Below are 14,738 nucleotides of genomic sequence, written 5' to 3'. Positions count from 1 at the left end.
CGCCCAACCGACTGAGCCATCCAGGCACCTCCCCTGATATTTTTGATTAAAAATCTATTTTTTTTCGCCTGGGTGGCTCAGTTGTTAAGCGTCTGCCTTCGGCTCAGGTCATGATCTCAGGGTGGGAGGATCAAGCCCCACATTGGGCTCCCTGCTCTGCAGGAAGCCTGCTTCTCCCTCTCCCACTACCCCCTGCTTGTGTTCCTTCTCTCACTGTCTCCCTCTATCAAATAAATAAATAAAATCTTAAAAAAGAAAAAAAGTTTTTATTATGGAAAATTTTGAAAGAATGGTATGAATCCTCCTAGATTTATTATTCAACTTTAGTAATTATCAGTTTGTGGCCAATGTGATTTCATCTATACTTATGTTGACCATTTCTTTTTAAAAGGGAATAAATACTTTTGAGAATGAAAAAGGGTGCTGTTCATAACTACACCAGGACACGAGGCATAAAACCTGGCCAGTCCACCATATCTTTAACCTCACTCACTTCCCTTCCCCCACATATCTCATTGTATTTTGAAGCAAATCCCAGACATCATTATTTCATCAGTAAACATTTCAATAAGTATCTCTAAAAGATAAGAGGTGTTTTTTAAAAACATAACCACAATACTATTACTACAATTAAAAATTGACAGTAATTCCTTAATATTATCAATTCCCCATCATTTGTTCACATTTTTCCAATTATCACAAAAATGTCTATATAGTTAAGTGCAAATTAGGATAAAAAAAAAACAGCCCATTGTATTTGGTTAACTGTTATTAGGTAATTTAAGACCATAGGTTTCTTCTTCTCCTTTTTTTCCTCTAATAGGTTATTTGTTGAGAAATCAGATGTTTGTAGCTAAAAACAGAATTTACTTCAGTATAAATGGAAGTGAAAAGTATTAGAATGTTTTTGAAACCAACCCCACCCTATTTTTTTCTTTTCTTTTTCAATTCTGGGGCTGTGTAGATGATTTCACATCAAGAGAACCATGCAAAGTGGAAGATTTCTGCTGACTCTCAAAAGAGTTCTGTTCAGCAACTAAATGAACAGTTAGAGAAGGCAAAACTGGAATTAGAAGAAGCTCAGGACACCGTAAGCAATTTGCATCAACAAGTCCAAGATAGGAATGAAGTAATTGAAGCTACAAATGAAGCATTACTTATTAAAGTAAGTAAACATACAAAAGTACATAAAATACATCAATGAAAAAGTACATTTATGACTTTTTTCCCCATCCTTATAGTTCATAAAGGAAAATATGACCAAATGTCGACCAGTTTGAATAAAAAGCATTTTATTTAGAAGACACTGGATGTAGGGATTATAAGTATGATGTATATATCATATTACCATAGGAGAAATAATTTATAAATGTTTGAACACAAACTTAAAATTTTTAAAATTTATTTCTATTTTTTTGGTAGGAACATTTAAGTTCTACTCTCTTAGCAAATTTCAGTTATACAATACCTGTATTACCAACTGTAGTCACCATGTTATATATTAGATCCTCAGACCTTATTCATCTTCTAGCTAAAAGGTTGTACAAACCTCTCACTATTTCCCCTACTGCCTAGCAACCCCTTTTCTATCTGCTGTTTCTGAGTTTGATTCTCTCTCTTTTCTTTTTAAGACTCCACATATAAATGATACCATGAACTATTTGTCTTTCTCTCTTTTATTTAATTTAGCATAATGCCCTCAAGGTCCATCCATGTTGTCACAAATTGCAAGATGTCCTTTCTCATGGCTGAATAATATTCCATTGTGTGTATGTACACACCACATCTTTATCCATTCATCTGCTGATGAACACTTTAGTTGTTTGCTTATTTTGGCTATACTGCTGCCAGGAATGAACTTGGGAATACTTATATCTCTTTGATATCCTGTATTAATTCCCTTTGTGTATATACCCAAAACTGGTGTTGCAGGATCATATGGTAGTTCTAATTTTAATTTTTTGCAGAACCTCCATACTGTTTTCCACAGTGGCTGTCCCAATTTACATTCCACCAACAGTGCACAGAGGTTCCCTTGTATCCACACCCACACCAATACTTGTTATCTCTGGGTTTTTGTTTTTTGTTTTGTTTTTTGTGGGGTTTTTTTGATACTAGCTGTTCTCACAGGTGTGAGGTAATATCTCATTGTGGTTTTGATTTGCATTTCCCTGATGATGAGTGATGTTGAGCACCTTTTCCCTTTTCCTGTATCTTGCCCATTTGTACGTCTTATTTGGAAAAATATCTGTTCAGTTCCTCTGCTGATTTTTAATTGGATTGTTAGGGTTTTGAGTTGAATGAATTCTTTATATATTTCAGATATTCACCCTTTATCGAATATATGATTTGCAAATATTTTCTCCCATTCTGTAGGTTGCCTTTTCATTTTATTATTGATAGTTTACACTGCTGTATAGAAGCTTTTTAGTTGAATATAGTCCCATTTGTTTATATTTGCTTTCATTGCCCTAGCTTTTGTGTCAAATCCAAAAAATTATTGCCAAGCTTGATGTCAAGTAGCTTAACCCCTATTTTTTCTTCTAGGAGATTTATGGTTACACTTAAGTGTTTCGTCCATTTGGAGTTGATTTTTGTATATGCTGTAAGATAGTGATGCAGTTTCATTCTTTTGTATCTGACTGTCCAGTTTTCCCAGCACCATTTATATAGATACTATCCTTTTCCCATTGTGTATTCTTGGTTCCTTTGTCATAAATTAACTTGCTCTGTATGCATGGGCTTATTCCTGGACTATCTGTTCTGTTCCATTGATCTGTGTATACATTTCTATACCAGACCATATTGTTTTTATTACTATAGCTTTGTAATATGGATTGAAATGAAGAAGTGTGATGCCTTCAGCTTTCTTCTTTTTTCTTAAGATTACTTTAGATATTCGGGGTCTTTTCTAGTTCCATATAGATTTTTAGGATTGTTCTATTTCTTTGAAAAATGCCATTGGAATTTGGTTGGGGATTGAATGAATCTGTAGATTGCTTTGGGTAGTATATTGATTTTGTATCCTACAACTTTACTGAATTCATTTATTCTAACGATTTTTAATGGAGTTTTTAGTGTTTTCTATCTATAATATGTGATCTGCAAATACAGCTTCTTTCCAATTTGGGTACTTTTTTTTTTCTTTCCTCCCTCCCTCCCTCCCGCAGAAGGAAAGAGAGAGAGAATCCTAAGCAGGCTCGATGCCCAGTGTGGAGCCTGCACAGGGCTTGATCTCACAACCCTGAGATCATAACCTGAGCCGAAATCAAGAGTCAGACGCTTAACCAACTAAGCAACTCAGGTGCCTCTTTTATTTCTTTTTCTTGACTAATTGCTCTGGGTAGGACTTCCAGTACTATGTTGAATAAAAGTGGCAAGAGTGGGGCACCTGGGTGGCTCAGATGGTTAAGCGTCTGCCTTCGGCTCAGGTCATGAATCCCAGGGTCCTGGGATCGAGTCCCGCATCAGGCTCCCTGCTAGGCGGGGAGCCTGCTTCTCCCTCTGCCTCTGCCTCTCTCTCTCTCTCTGACTTTCATGAATAAATAAATAAAACATTTAAAAAAAAAAGTGGCAAGAGTGTTCCTGGTCTTACAGGATGTTGATTTTTTTCAAATGTTTTTTCTGCATCTACTGAGATGATCGTAAGATTTTTATCCTTCATTTTGTAAATGTGGTGTGTCACACTGATTTTTTTGCAGATAGTGAACCTACGTCTATGGAATTAATCCTACTTCATCATGGTGTATGATCCTTTTAATGTATTATTGAAGTCAGCTTTTCTGCTATTTTGTTGAGGAATTTTGCATCTGTATTCATCAAGGATACTGGCCTTTACTTTTCTTGTGGCTTCCCTGTCTAGTTTGGTATCAGGATGACACTGGCCTCATAAAATGAGTTTGGAAGGGTTCCCTTCTCTTCTGTTTTTTTTTTTGGAAGAGTTTGAGAAGGGTTGATAGTAATTCTTCTTTAAATGTTCGGTAGAATTTGTAATGAAGTCATCTGGTCCTGGACTTTTGTTTCTTTGGAAGTTTTTGATTACTGATCCAATTTCCTTACTATTAATTGGTTTGTTCAGATACTCTATTTTTTCATGATTGTCTCAGTAGATTTTATGTTTCTAGGAATTTATCTGTTTCTTCTAGTCCACTTTGTTGGCATATAAGTCTTTGTATCAGTCTGTAATGATTCTTTGTATTTCTTTGGTAGTAGTTGAAATGTCTTCTTCATTTCTGATTTTATTTATTTGGGCCCTTTTTTCCTTTGGTAAATCTAGCTAAATATTTGTGTATTTTGTTTAGCTTTTTAAAAGCCCCCTTCTCAGTTTCATTGATCTTTTTTTTTTTTTAAAGATTTTATTTATTTATTTGAAAGAAAGAGATCACATAGGCAGAGGGAGAGGGAGAAGCCGACTCGATGTTGAGCAGAGAGCCCGATGCAGGGCTGGATCTCAGAACCTTGAGATCATGAAGACGCTTAACCAACTGAGCCACCCAGGCGCCCTAGTTTCATCGATCTTTTCTGTTGTCTTTTTAGTCTCTATTTCTGCTCTGATCTTTGTTATTTCCCCTTCTCCTAACTTTGGGCTTAGTTTGTTGTTCTTTTTTTAGGTCCTTGAAGTGTGAAGTTAGGTTATTTGCGATCTTTCTTGTTTTCTAATGTAGATGTTTATCACTATGAACTTCCTTCTTAAAAATGTTTTTGCTATATCTCATAGTTTTTGGCATTTTGTATTTCCATTCTCATTTGTCTTGAGGTAATTTTTTTAAATTACTTTAGCCTGTTGGCTGTTCATTAGCATATTTTTAAATCCCCATGTATTTGTGAATTGTCAATTTTCTTGTAATTTATTTCTAGTTTTATACCATTGTGGTTGGAATATATTAATATTTCAGTCTTCTAAAATTTATTAAGACTTGGTTTTTGGCCTAACACATGGTTTACCTTGGAGAATGTTCCTTGTATGTTTGAGAAGAATGTATATAGGCCTTATGCTATATGGAATGTTCTGCAAATGTCTGTTAAGTCCATTTGATATTATGTGTGGTTTAAGTCCAATTTTTCCTTATTGATTTTTCTGCCTTGATCTAGCCATTGATGAAAATGGGGTATTTGAGTCCCCCACCACTATTATGTTTCTGTCTTTTTTTCCCTTCTGGTCTGTTAATATTTGCTTTATATATTTAGGTGCTTCTATGTTTTTGGCCCATAAATTTTATGTAATATACTCTTATTAGATTGACCCTTTTATCATTATATAATGACATTCTTTGTCTCTTCTTACAGTTTTGGCTTGAATATTGTTTTTTCTGATATAAGTATAGCTACTCCAGTATTAGTTTGATTTCCATTTACATGGAATATATTTTTTTAATCTATTTTTTAAATTTTTTAAAGTTTATTTTATTTTAAATTCCAATATAGTTAACATACAGTGTTATATTAGTTTTCAGTGTACGATATAGTGATTCAACAATTCTATACGTCACCCTGTGCTCATCATGACAAGTGCTCTCCTTAATCCCCATCACCTATTTTACCCATCCTCCCACCCACCTCCCTCTGGTAACCATCAGTTTGTTCTCTGTAGTTAAGAGTCCGTTTGTTGTTTATCTCTCTCTCTTTTTCCTTTGCTTGTTTTATTGGATTCTTAAATTCCACATATGAGTGAAATCATATAGGGTATTTGTCTTTGTCTAACTGACTTAATTCACTTAGCATTATACTCCCTAGCTCCATCCATGTCATTGCAAATGGCAAGATTTCATTCTTTTTTATGAATAATATTCCATTGTGTGTGTGTGTGTGTGTGTGTATATCACATCTTTATTCATTCATCTTTCAGTGGACACAGGCTGCTTCCATATCTTAGCTGTTGTAAATAATGCTGCAATAAACATAGGGGTACATGTGTCCCTTTTAATTACTGTTTTTGTATTTTGGGGGTAAATACCCAGTAGTGCAATTGCTGGGTCATGTGGTAGTTATATTTTTAGCTTTTTGAGGAACCTCCATACTGTTTCCACAGTGACTGCACCAGTTTGCATTCCTACCAGCAGTGCAAGAGGGTTCCTTTTTCTCCACATCTTTGCCAACACTTTTTGTTTCTTGTGTTGTTGATTTTTAGCCATTTACACAGGTGTGAGGTGATATCTCATGGTGGTTTTGATTTGCATTGCCCTGATGGTTATTTACATTGAGCATCTGTCATTTTGTCGGTTTGCCATCTCTATATGTCTTCTTTGGAGAGATGTCTGTTCATGTCTTCCACCCATTTTTAAACTGGATTATTTGGTTTTTTGGAGTTGAGGTGTATAAGTTCTTTATATATTTTGGATACTAGCCCTTTGTCAGATATGTCATTTACAAATATCTTCTCCCATTCCATTAGTTTTGTTGTTTACTTTGCTGTGCAGAAGCTTTTTTTTTAAGATTTTATTTATTTCTTTCACTATCTCTCTCTCTCAAATAGAGAGAGACCAAGCACAAGTCAGGGGGAAGGGCAGAGGGAGAGGGAGAAGCAGGCTCCCTCTCAGGAGGAACACGGGCCCCATCCCAGCACCCCGGGATCATGACCTGAGCTGAAGGCAGATGCTTCACTGACTGAGCCAGAAGCTCAGAAAAGCAGAAGCTTTTGATTTTGATGAAGTCCCAATAGTTTATCATTTCTTTTGTTTCCCTTGCCTCAGAAGACATATTTAGAAAAATGTTGCTATAGCTGATGTCAGAGAAAATACTGTCTGTGCTCTGCTCTAAGATTTTTATGGTTTCAGGTCTCACATTTAGGCCTTTAGGCCATTTTGAGTTTATATTTGTGTATGGTGTAAGAAAGTGGTCCAATTTCATTTTTTTTGCATGCAGCTGTCCAATTTTCCCAACAACATTGGTTGAAGAGACTTTTTCCCATTGTATATTCTTGCCTCTTTTGTCAAAGATTAATTGACCATATAATGGTGGGTATATTTCTGGGCTCTCTGTTCTGTTCTCTGGATCTGTGGGTCGGTTTTTATGCCAGTACTATACTCTTTTGATTATTACAGCTTTGTGGTACATCTTGAAATCTGGGATTATGATACCTCCAGTTTTGTTCTTTTTGAAGATTTCTTTGGCTATCAGGGTCTTTCATGGTTCTATACGAACTTTAGGTTTCTTTGTTATAGTTCAGTGAAAAATGCTGTTGGTATTTTGACAGGGATTGCATTAAGTCTGTGGATTGCTTTGGGTAGTATGGACTTTTCCACAATATTCTTCCAATCCATGAGCATGGAATCTTTCCATTTGTTTGTGTCATTTTCAGTTCCTTTCATCAGTGTTTATAGTTTTCAGAGTATAGGTCTTTTAACTCCTTGGTTAAGTTTATTCCTAGGTATTTTATTATTTTTGGTACAATTGTAAGTGGGACTCTTAATTTCTTCTTCTTAATTTCTCTTTCTGCTACTTCATTAGTAGTATATGGAAATGCAACGGATTTCTGAATATTGATTTTGGTATTCTGCAACCTTATTGAATTCCTTTATCAATTCCAGTAGTTTTTTGGTGGAGTCTTTAGGGTTCTATATATAGTATCATGTCATCTGCAAATAGTGAATGTTTTACTTCTTACTAACTTGGATGCATTTTATTCCTTGTCTGATTACCACGGCTAGGACATGGGTAGGACTATGGCTAGGACTTCTAATACTGTGTTGAATAAAAGTAGTGAGAGTGGACATCCTTGTCTTATTCTTGGTCTTAGGGGAAAAGCTCTCAGTTTTTCACCATTGAGTATGATGTTAGCCATAGGTTTTTGACATATGGCCTTTATTATGTTGAGGTATATTCCCTATAAAAGTTTGTTGAGAGTTTCTATCACAAATAGATGTTGTACTTTGTCAAATGCTTGTTCTGAGCCTGTTGAAATGATCATATGGTTCTTATCCTTTCTAATGTTGAATAGCAAACCACCCTTGCATCCCCAGAATAAATCCCACTTGATCGTGGTGAATGTTTTTTTTAATGTATTGTTGGATTCAGTTTGCTAATATTTTGTTGAGGATTTTTTTAATTTAAATTCAATTAGCCAACACCTAGTACATCATTAGTTTCATATGTAGAGTTCAGTAATTCATTGTTGTGTTTAACACGCAGTGCTTATCACATGCCCTCCTTAATGCCCATCACCCAATTACCCAGCCCCCATCCACTTCCCCTCCAGTAACCCTCAGTTTGTTTCCCTTAACAATTCCTATTGTTAAGAGTCTCTCATGGATTTTCTCTCTGATGACTTCCCATTCAGTTTTCCCTCCCTTCCCCTATGATCCTCTGTACTGTTTCTTATATTCCACATATGAGTGCATCTGTGTTCATCAGTGATATTGGACTGTAGTTCTTTTTTTGTAGTGTCTTTGTCTGGTTTTGGTATCAGGGTAATGCTGGCCTCATAGAATGAATTTGGAAGTTTTCCTTCTATTTTTTGGAATAGTTTGAGAAGAATAGGTATTAACTCTTCTTTAAATGTTTGGTAGAATTCACCTTTGAAGCAATCTGGTCCTGGACTTTTGTTTGTTGGGAGTTATTTGATTACTGAATCAATTTGATTGTTGGTAATTGGCATGTTCAAATTTTCTTTTACTGAATGGGAAGAAATCAGAGGAAGACAAACCATGAGAGACTCTTGACTCCAGGAAACAAACTGAGGGTTGCAGATAGGGAGGTGGGTGGGGGAATGGGGTAACTGGGTGATGGGCATTAAGGAGGGCATGTGATGTGATGAGCACTGGGTGTTATATGCAACTAATGAATCATTGAACACTTTATCAAAAACTAATGATACACCGTATGTTGGCTAATTGAAGTTAAAAAAAAAAAAAAAAAAGAATTTTCTATTTCTTGGTTGCATGTTTTTTTCTTTCAGTACTTTGAATATATCATGCTACTATCTTCTGGCCTGCAATGTTTCTGCTGAAAAATCAGCTAATAGCCTTATAGGGTCCCTTGTATGTAACTCTTTTCTCAAGTCCATTGAGTATCTTTATGTATGACTATTACTTTAAATTCTCCACCAGGCATATTATCTGTTTCATTAAGCTCTCTTGCTGTGATTTTGTCCTGTTCTTTCATTTGAGATAAAGTCCTCTGCCACCTCATTTTGTCTGTCTCTGTCTCTGTTAGGAATGTCAGCTAAAGGGGCGCCTGGGTGGCTCAGTTGGTTAAGCGACTGCCTTCGGCTCAGGTCATGATCCTGGAGTCCCGGGATCAAGTCCCGCATCGGGCTCCCTGCTCAGCGGGGAGTCCGCTTCTCTCTCTGACCCTCCCCCCTTTCATGCTCTCTATCTCATTCTCTCTCTCAAATAAATAAATAAAATCTTTAAAAAAAAAAAAAAAAAAGGAATGTCAGCTATGTCTTCTGATCTTGAAAGTCACAGCCTAATGAAAAGAGATTCTGTAGTGCCCTGCACTGCAATATCCCCTATTCACCAGAACCTCATGCTTCAGGGGTGTCTCTTAAGTGTGTTATATGTGCCCTACTATTGTGGCTGAGCTGCGTTTGCCTTCAGTCCAATCATCTGCAATGGCTCTCTTTGCCTCTTGTGGGCAGAATTTGGTCCCTGTGTTGTTAGTCGGCCAGTCAGACGAGGCATTTGCCAGGGCTGTGGTAGCCCTGATTTGCAGGGTGTTCTCCCTGTGTTGTCCCCCTGAGAAGCTTTTGTTGGTGGGCGAGGCCTGCAGTCAGACCAGATGTCTGCCCTCACCCCACTGCTGGGACCACAATTGTACTGGTGTGTGTGGTTATCTTCCCCTCTTCCTGGGCCAGGAGTCACTTTGGAGTGATGGTGACCCCTTATCATGGCTGCTTTCAGACAGCTAACCTGTGCCACCACTTTGGATGGACTCCTGTCAAAGGCAGGTCTGCAGGAGAACACAGCAGTAGGGTGCACGGTGTTAGCAAGGTATTTGCTAGTCTGCTACGGCAAGGGACTTGGATCCACTTTGAAAACTCTTGCCCAGGCTAGGTTGGATAGGGCGAGTCCACAGGAGGACAGAGGAGAGGGACAGGGCACATTGTTAGCAAGCTGTATCTCCATGGGGCTGTTTGTTGCTCTAAGGGTGGGGACTCCACCCTTCCAGCTCGCCCAGAGCCCAGCCTGCTGATTTTTAAAGTTCCAGGTTGTAAGCCCCACTGATTGTAAGAACTCATGGAGTTGGATCCCTAAGGTTTTTAAAGCCAAATATTAAAGGAATTTATCTTCCCAGTGCAGGTCCTCATGCCTGGAGTTCTAGCATGGGGTGTGTTCTTTTCCCTTCTCCATGCCCACAGTGTCCTTCCCTCCTGCAGACAATCCCTCTAGTCCTTTTGGCTCCCAACTGCGTCTCCCTCTTTCCTGCCCTCTTCTATATGGCCTCTTCTCTACATTTAGCACTGGAGAGTCTGTTCCGCTAGTCTTAGATCATTTTCTGGATTAGTTACACTGATGTGTGTGTTACGCAGTTGTATCCATGCGATGAGGTGAGCTTAGGATCCTCCTCCTTCATCTTCCTGGGAACTCCCCCCTATGTCTTTTAACCATTTATATTAGAGTTATAGTGATTTACCCACTATAATTCGAACATTAGAGTGTTCTCAATTTAACTATATATTTACCTTTACCAATGAGGTTGAAACTTTCATATGTTTTCCTGTTACTATTTAGCATTTTTTTTTTATTTCAGCTTGAAGAATTCCCTTTAAAATTTAGTGTAAGGCCAGTTTAGTGGAGATGAATTCCTTCAACTTTTCCTTGTCTGGAAAACTCTTTATCCTTTAATTCTGAAGGACTTTGCCAGGAAGAGTATTCTTGGTTGGCAGGTTTGTTTTGTTTTTGTTTTTTCCTTTCAGCACTTTTAATATATCATGCCACTCTCTTCTTGCCTGCAAATTTTCTGTTGATCGTCCATAAGGGTTTCCTTATACATAAGAAGTAGTTTTTCTCTTGCTGCTTTTAAGATTTTCTCTTTGTCTTTGATTTTTGACAATTTAATTATAAAGTGTTTCAGTTTGGGTCTCTGGATTTATCATATCTGGAATTCACTGGGCTTCCTGGATCTGGATGTTTATTTCTTTTCTCAAGTTAAAGAAGTTTTTGGCCATTATTTCTTTAAATAAACTTTGTGCTCCTTTCTTCTCCTTCTGGGACCCCTATAATGTGTATGTTTGTCCTCTTTTTTTTTTTTTTTTAAAGATTTTATTTATTTATTTGAGACAGAGAATGAGAGACAGAGAGCACGAGAGGGAGGAGGGTCAGAGAGAGAAGCAGACTCCCTGCCGAGCAGGGAGCCCGATGCAGGACTCGATCCCGGGACTCCAGGATCATGACCTGAGCCGAAGGCAGTCGCTTAACCAACTGAGCCACCCAGGCACCCCTGTATGTTTGTCCTCTTGATGGTGTCCCATTAGTCCCTTAGGCTAGTTTCACCCTTTTTCATTTTTTTCTTTCTGCTTCTCTGATTGAATTCTACTGCCCTTTGAGTCCTCTGATCCTTTCTTCTCTTTGATCTAGTCTGCTGTTGAAGCTCTTTGTTGAATTTTCCCGTTTAGTTATTGTATTTTCACTCTGTGATTTCTCTTTGGTACTTGTATTTTCTGTCTCTTTGTTGAAATTCTCACTTTGTTCATGCATTATTCTCCTAACTTTGGTGAGCATCTTTATAACTGTTATTTTGAACTCTTTGTCAGGTAAATCACACTGTGTCTCATGAATTTCTGTTTTTTAGGGTTTCAGCTTATTCTTTTGTATGGAACATATTCCCCTGTATACCACATTGTTGTGAGCCCATTAAGAACTGGGTTTTTTTGTTTAGTCTTGTAGGTCTCATGAATACAAGTCCTCTTAGCTTTCTAGAGGGAGGTTTTTGGCACCCATCCCTCAAGTGGCAGTATTTAAAAGTTGGAGTGTTTGATGTGGGACCCAAACCCTTCACTCCTCAGGGAGAAGCTGGGATTCAAGTGTTTCTCCCACTGAATGGCCCTTTTGTAGGTATTATTAACCCAATGTGTCGGTGTTGCTCAACTAGCTTCTTTGAGAGGGAATTGCTCCATGTGTAGCTGTAGATTCAGTGTGTCATGGGAGGAATCACCTCTGTCACCATCTCAGACTAGAACTTATTCAAATACAGACTTAATTATGTTTACTTTAGAGGGTTCCACACTTAATGTACCTACAAGTAGGAGCATTTTTCATTGAACAAAGTTCCTTTGTATTTTAAAAAATTTACTGTACATCATTTTTCAAATAATAGCCCATTGCTACTGATTCACTCCTATTGATTATGGCAGTTTAATGTAGAATTTGGAATTAATATCAGTACTGATGCATAGAGATAAAAAGTTTTAATATTAGTTCAAAACTACCAATATGTATGAGATTAACATTGCTAGCTAAGACCTTACAAAAAAGTTCACTGTTAGCTATGAAGCAATAAATGATTTTATTACAAAATGGAAATTAAAAAGCAAAAAAATTCAAATAATATTTTAGAAATATTTCTAGTTACTAAGCTGAGCACTCAAATTCCTTTTATAATATACCTGTTATTCACAGTAAGGAAAGCTGAATATACAGAATCTTTTTTTTTTAAGATTTTATTTTTAAGTAATCTCTCCACCCAACATGGGGCTCAAACTGGCAACCCTGACATCAAGAATCACGTGCTACACTGAGCCAGCCAGGCGCCGCTGGACATGAATTAGATCAAACAAACACTATATGCTTTTTTAGAGACATAAATATACCTAGTGTTCTGGAGATTTACAACATTTATATAAAATTATAGAACTTCACTGTGAAAAATTGACTAAAATTTTAAAGACTCTGCATTGTATATTCCTTGTTATAGTTATCTCTGCTCACTTGTTAATTATTACTAATGAAATAAATAGAATTGGATTGCACTTAATTATTCAGAAGTTTTTGACAGTGATTCTCAAAGTCAGTACTAACTGGCTCTAAAGTCTAGACTGAAGAAGAGTTAAGGAGGATAGAAGAAAAAAAAGCTAACAGAAGAGCAGAAGTTGGCATAACTATAACAATTAGAAGTAGCTATAAATGATGGACAGCAATTCCATTGACAGCAGCAGTAAATGACAGAGAACAGAAACAGAAGTGAGGGAGAAGAAAGAACAGTGTTTGAGGCAACTGATCTTTCCAGCTCACTTCCTTTAGTACCCTCACAAATACCCTGTTATTTGAGGTTAACTAGAGCAAGGGCAAAGCTTAGACCAGTTGCTGAGAGCCCTAAAGGCATTACTATATTATGGCACACTATTATAATAGTGACCACAACAGTGAAATTCTTCAAGTCTTAAGAAAAAGTTGAATTCTGTTTAACGTATTCAGTATACTACATTTCATTATAAAAGCTAAGTGTTAAACTGAAAGTTACATGGACTCCTATTTATCTAAGATACCACAATTCTCAATTATGGCTAGATAACTCTGTGGCTAGAGTTAAAAAATATTTCAACTGCACATAACCTTGTGTGTGTTAACTCTGTAGCTACTTTATTGTGATTATCAGAATGTAAATACAAGATTTACTACAAAAGTTGGCACTCTAGCTGCTTGTAAATAACATTTAGATAAAGTAGTAGATATCAAAGAAGTGAAATAAGCATGTTAAACTTTCATTTTGTAATGTATTCTGTGGTTATGACAGTTTTAGTAAGCACAGTATTTTTAGAAAGAATAGATATTATTAGATTAAAGGTGATCTAGAAATATATATTTTATGGATACCTATAAGAAACAGAAAATGTATTTGAACAGAAGACTATTACACATTATTTAACGTATGTCTTCTCTTCATTTTTTTAGGCTTTATGGTTTTTCAGTATATGCAGTCTCATTCTTATGATCCCAAAATTGGGTCAGAGGACCCATATGAAGGACATGGAAAAATAGTAGGAATGAAAAGTTTAACATTTAATAAGTCAGTCCTTACTAAATCACTTTTTGAAAGGTTTTTCTTTGAAAAATTTCTGGTGTAATGAAGCTTTCTTGTAAAGAGGACATGTGAAGCATAATAGTTAATATAAATTTATTTCCTATTAGAAATTCTGAAGGGAGGGCGCCTGGGTGGCTCAGTTGGTTAAGCGACTGCCTTCAGCTCAGGTCATGATCCTGGAGTCCCTGGATCAAGTCCCGCATCGGGCTCCCTGCTCGTCGGGGGGTCTGCTTCTCCCTCTAACCCTCCCCCCTCTCATGTGCTCTCTCTCATTCTCTCTCTCTCTCTCTCGGGTAAATAGATAAAGTCTTGAAAAAAAAAAAAAATTCTGAAGGGAGTAGTTTTTTTGTATGTACATATACGTTAGATTAGCAAAAGACAGTGTACCATTATACTTTGAAAAGAAATTTTTAGATGTAAGATTTCAGTTTTTTTTTTTAATTTTTTTATTTATTCATTCCAGACACAGAGATACAGAGAGAGAGACAGAACATGAGTAGGGGGAGAAGCAGAGGGAGGGGGAGAAGCAGGCCCCCTGCCGAGCAGGGAGCCTGATGCGGGGCTCGATCCCAGGACCCTGGGATCATGACCTGAGCCGAAGGCAGACGCTTAACCATCTGAGCCACCCAGGTGCCCCAAGATTTCAGTCTTAAATATAAATTACTAGAAAGTGCTATCATTAGCACTTAAAAAGAAAAAATTGGTGTGAGGTAAATCTAGTTTTCATGGGATTCCTTAGCATAGTTTTAACATATTTCCAGTGAACATATGTAATTGTC

At 37.0% G+C, this 14,738-nt stretch overlaps 1 protein-coding gene across 11 annotated transcripts in view; it reads left to right on the top strand.

Moving 5' to 3' along the window:
• The window catches only part of CCDC18 (coiled-coil domain containing 18), a 101,971-nt gene that overhangs the window by 79,218 nt on the left and 8,015 nt on the right, over nt 1-14,738 (top strand). For 10 of the 11 annotated variants that reach the window (XM_064588808.1, XM_064588807.1, XM_064588800.1 and 7 more), the window contains one exon: nt 965-1,165. In XM_064588808.1, the coding sequence (XP_064444878.1) occupies nt 965-1,165 (201 nt within the window). Of the gene's footprint in view, nt 1-964; nt 1,166-3,170; nt 3,305-14,738 lie in introns of all 11 variants that reach the window. The other variant, XR_010410848.1, reaches the window with a different exon arrangement.

This window comes from Mirounga angustirostris, unplaced genomic scaffold, assembly GCF_029215605.1.
Source record: "Mirounga angustirostris isolate CCGP_5_RB_7025 unplaced genomic scaffold, mMirAng1.0.hap1 SCAF_4, whole genome shotgun sequence".
In the NCBI taxonomy this organism is placed as follows: Eukaryota; Metazoa; Chordata; class Mammalia; order Carnivora; family Phocidae; genus Mirounga; species Mirounga angustirostris.
This window is presented reverse-complemented; position numbering and strand designations above follow the sequence as displayed.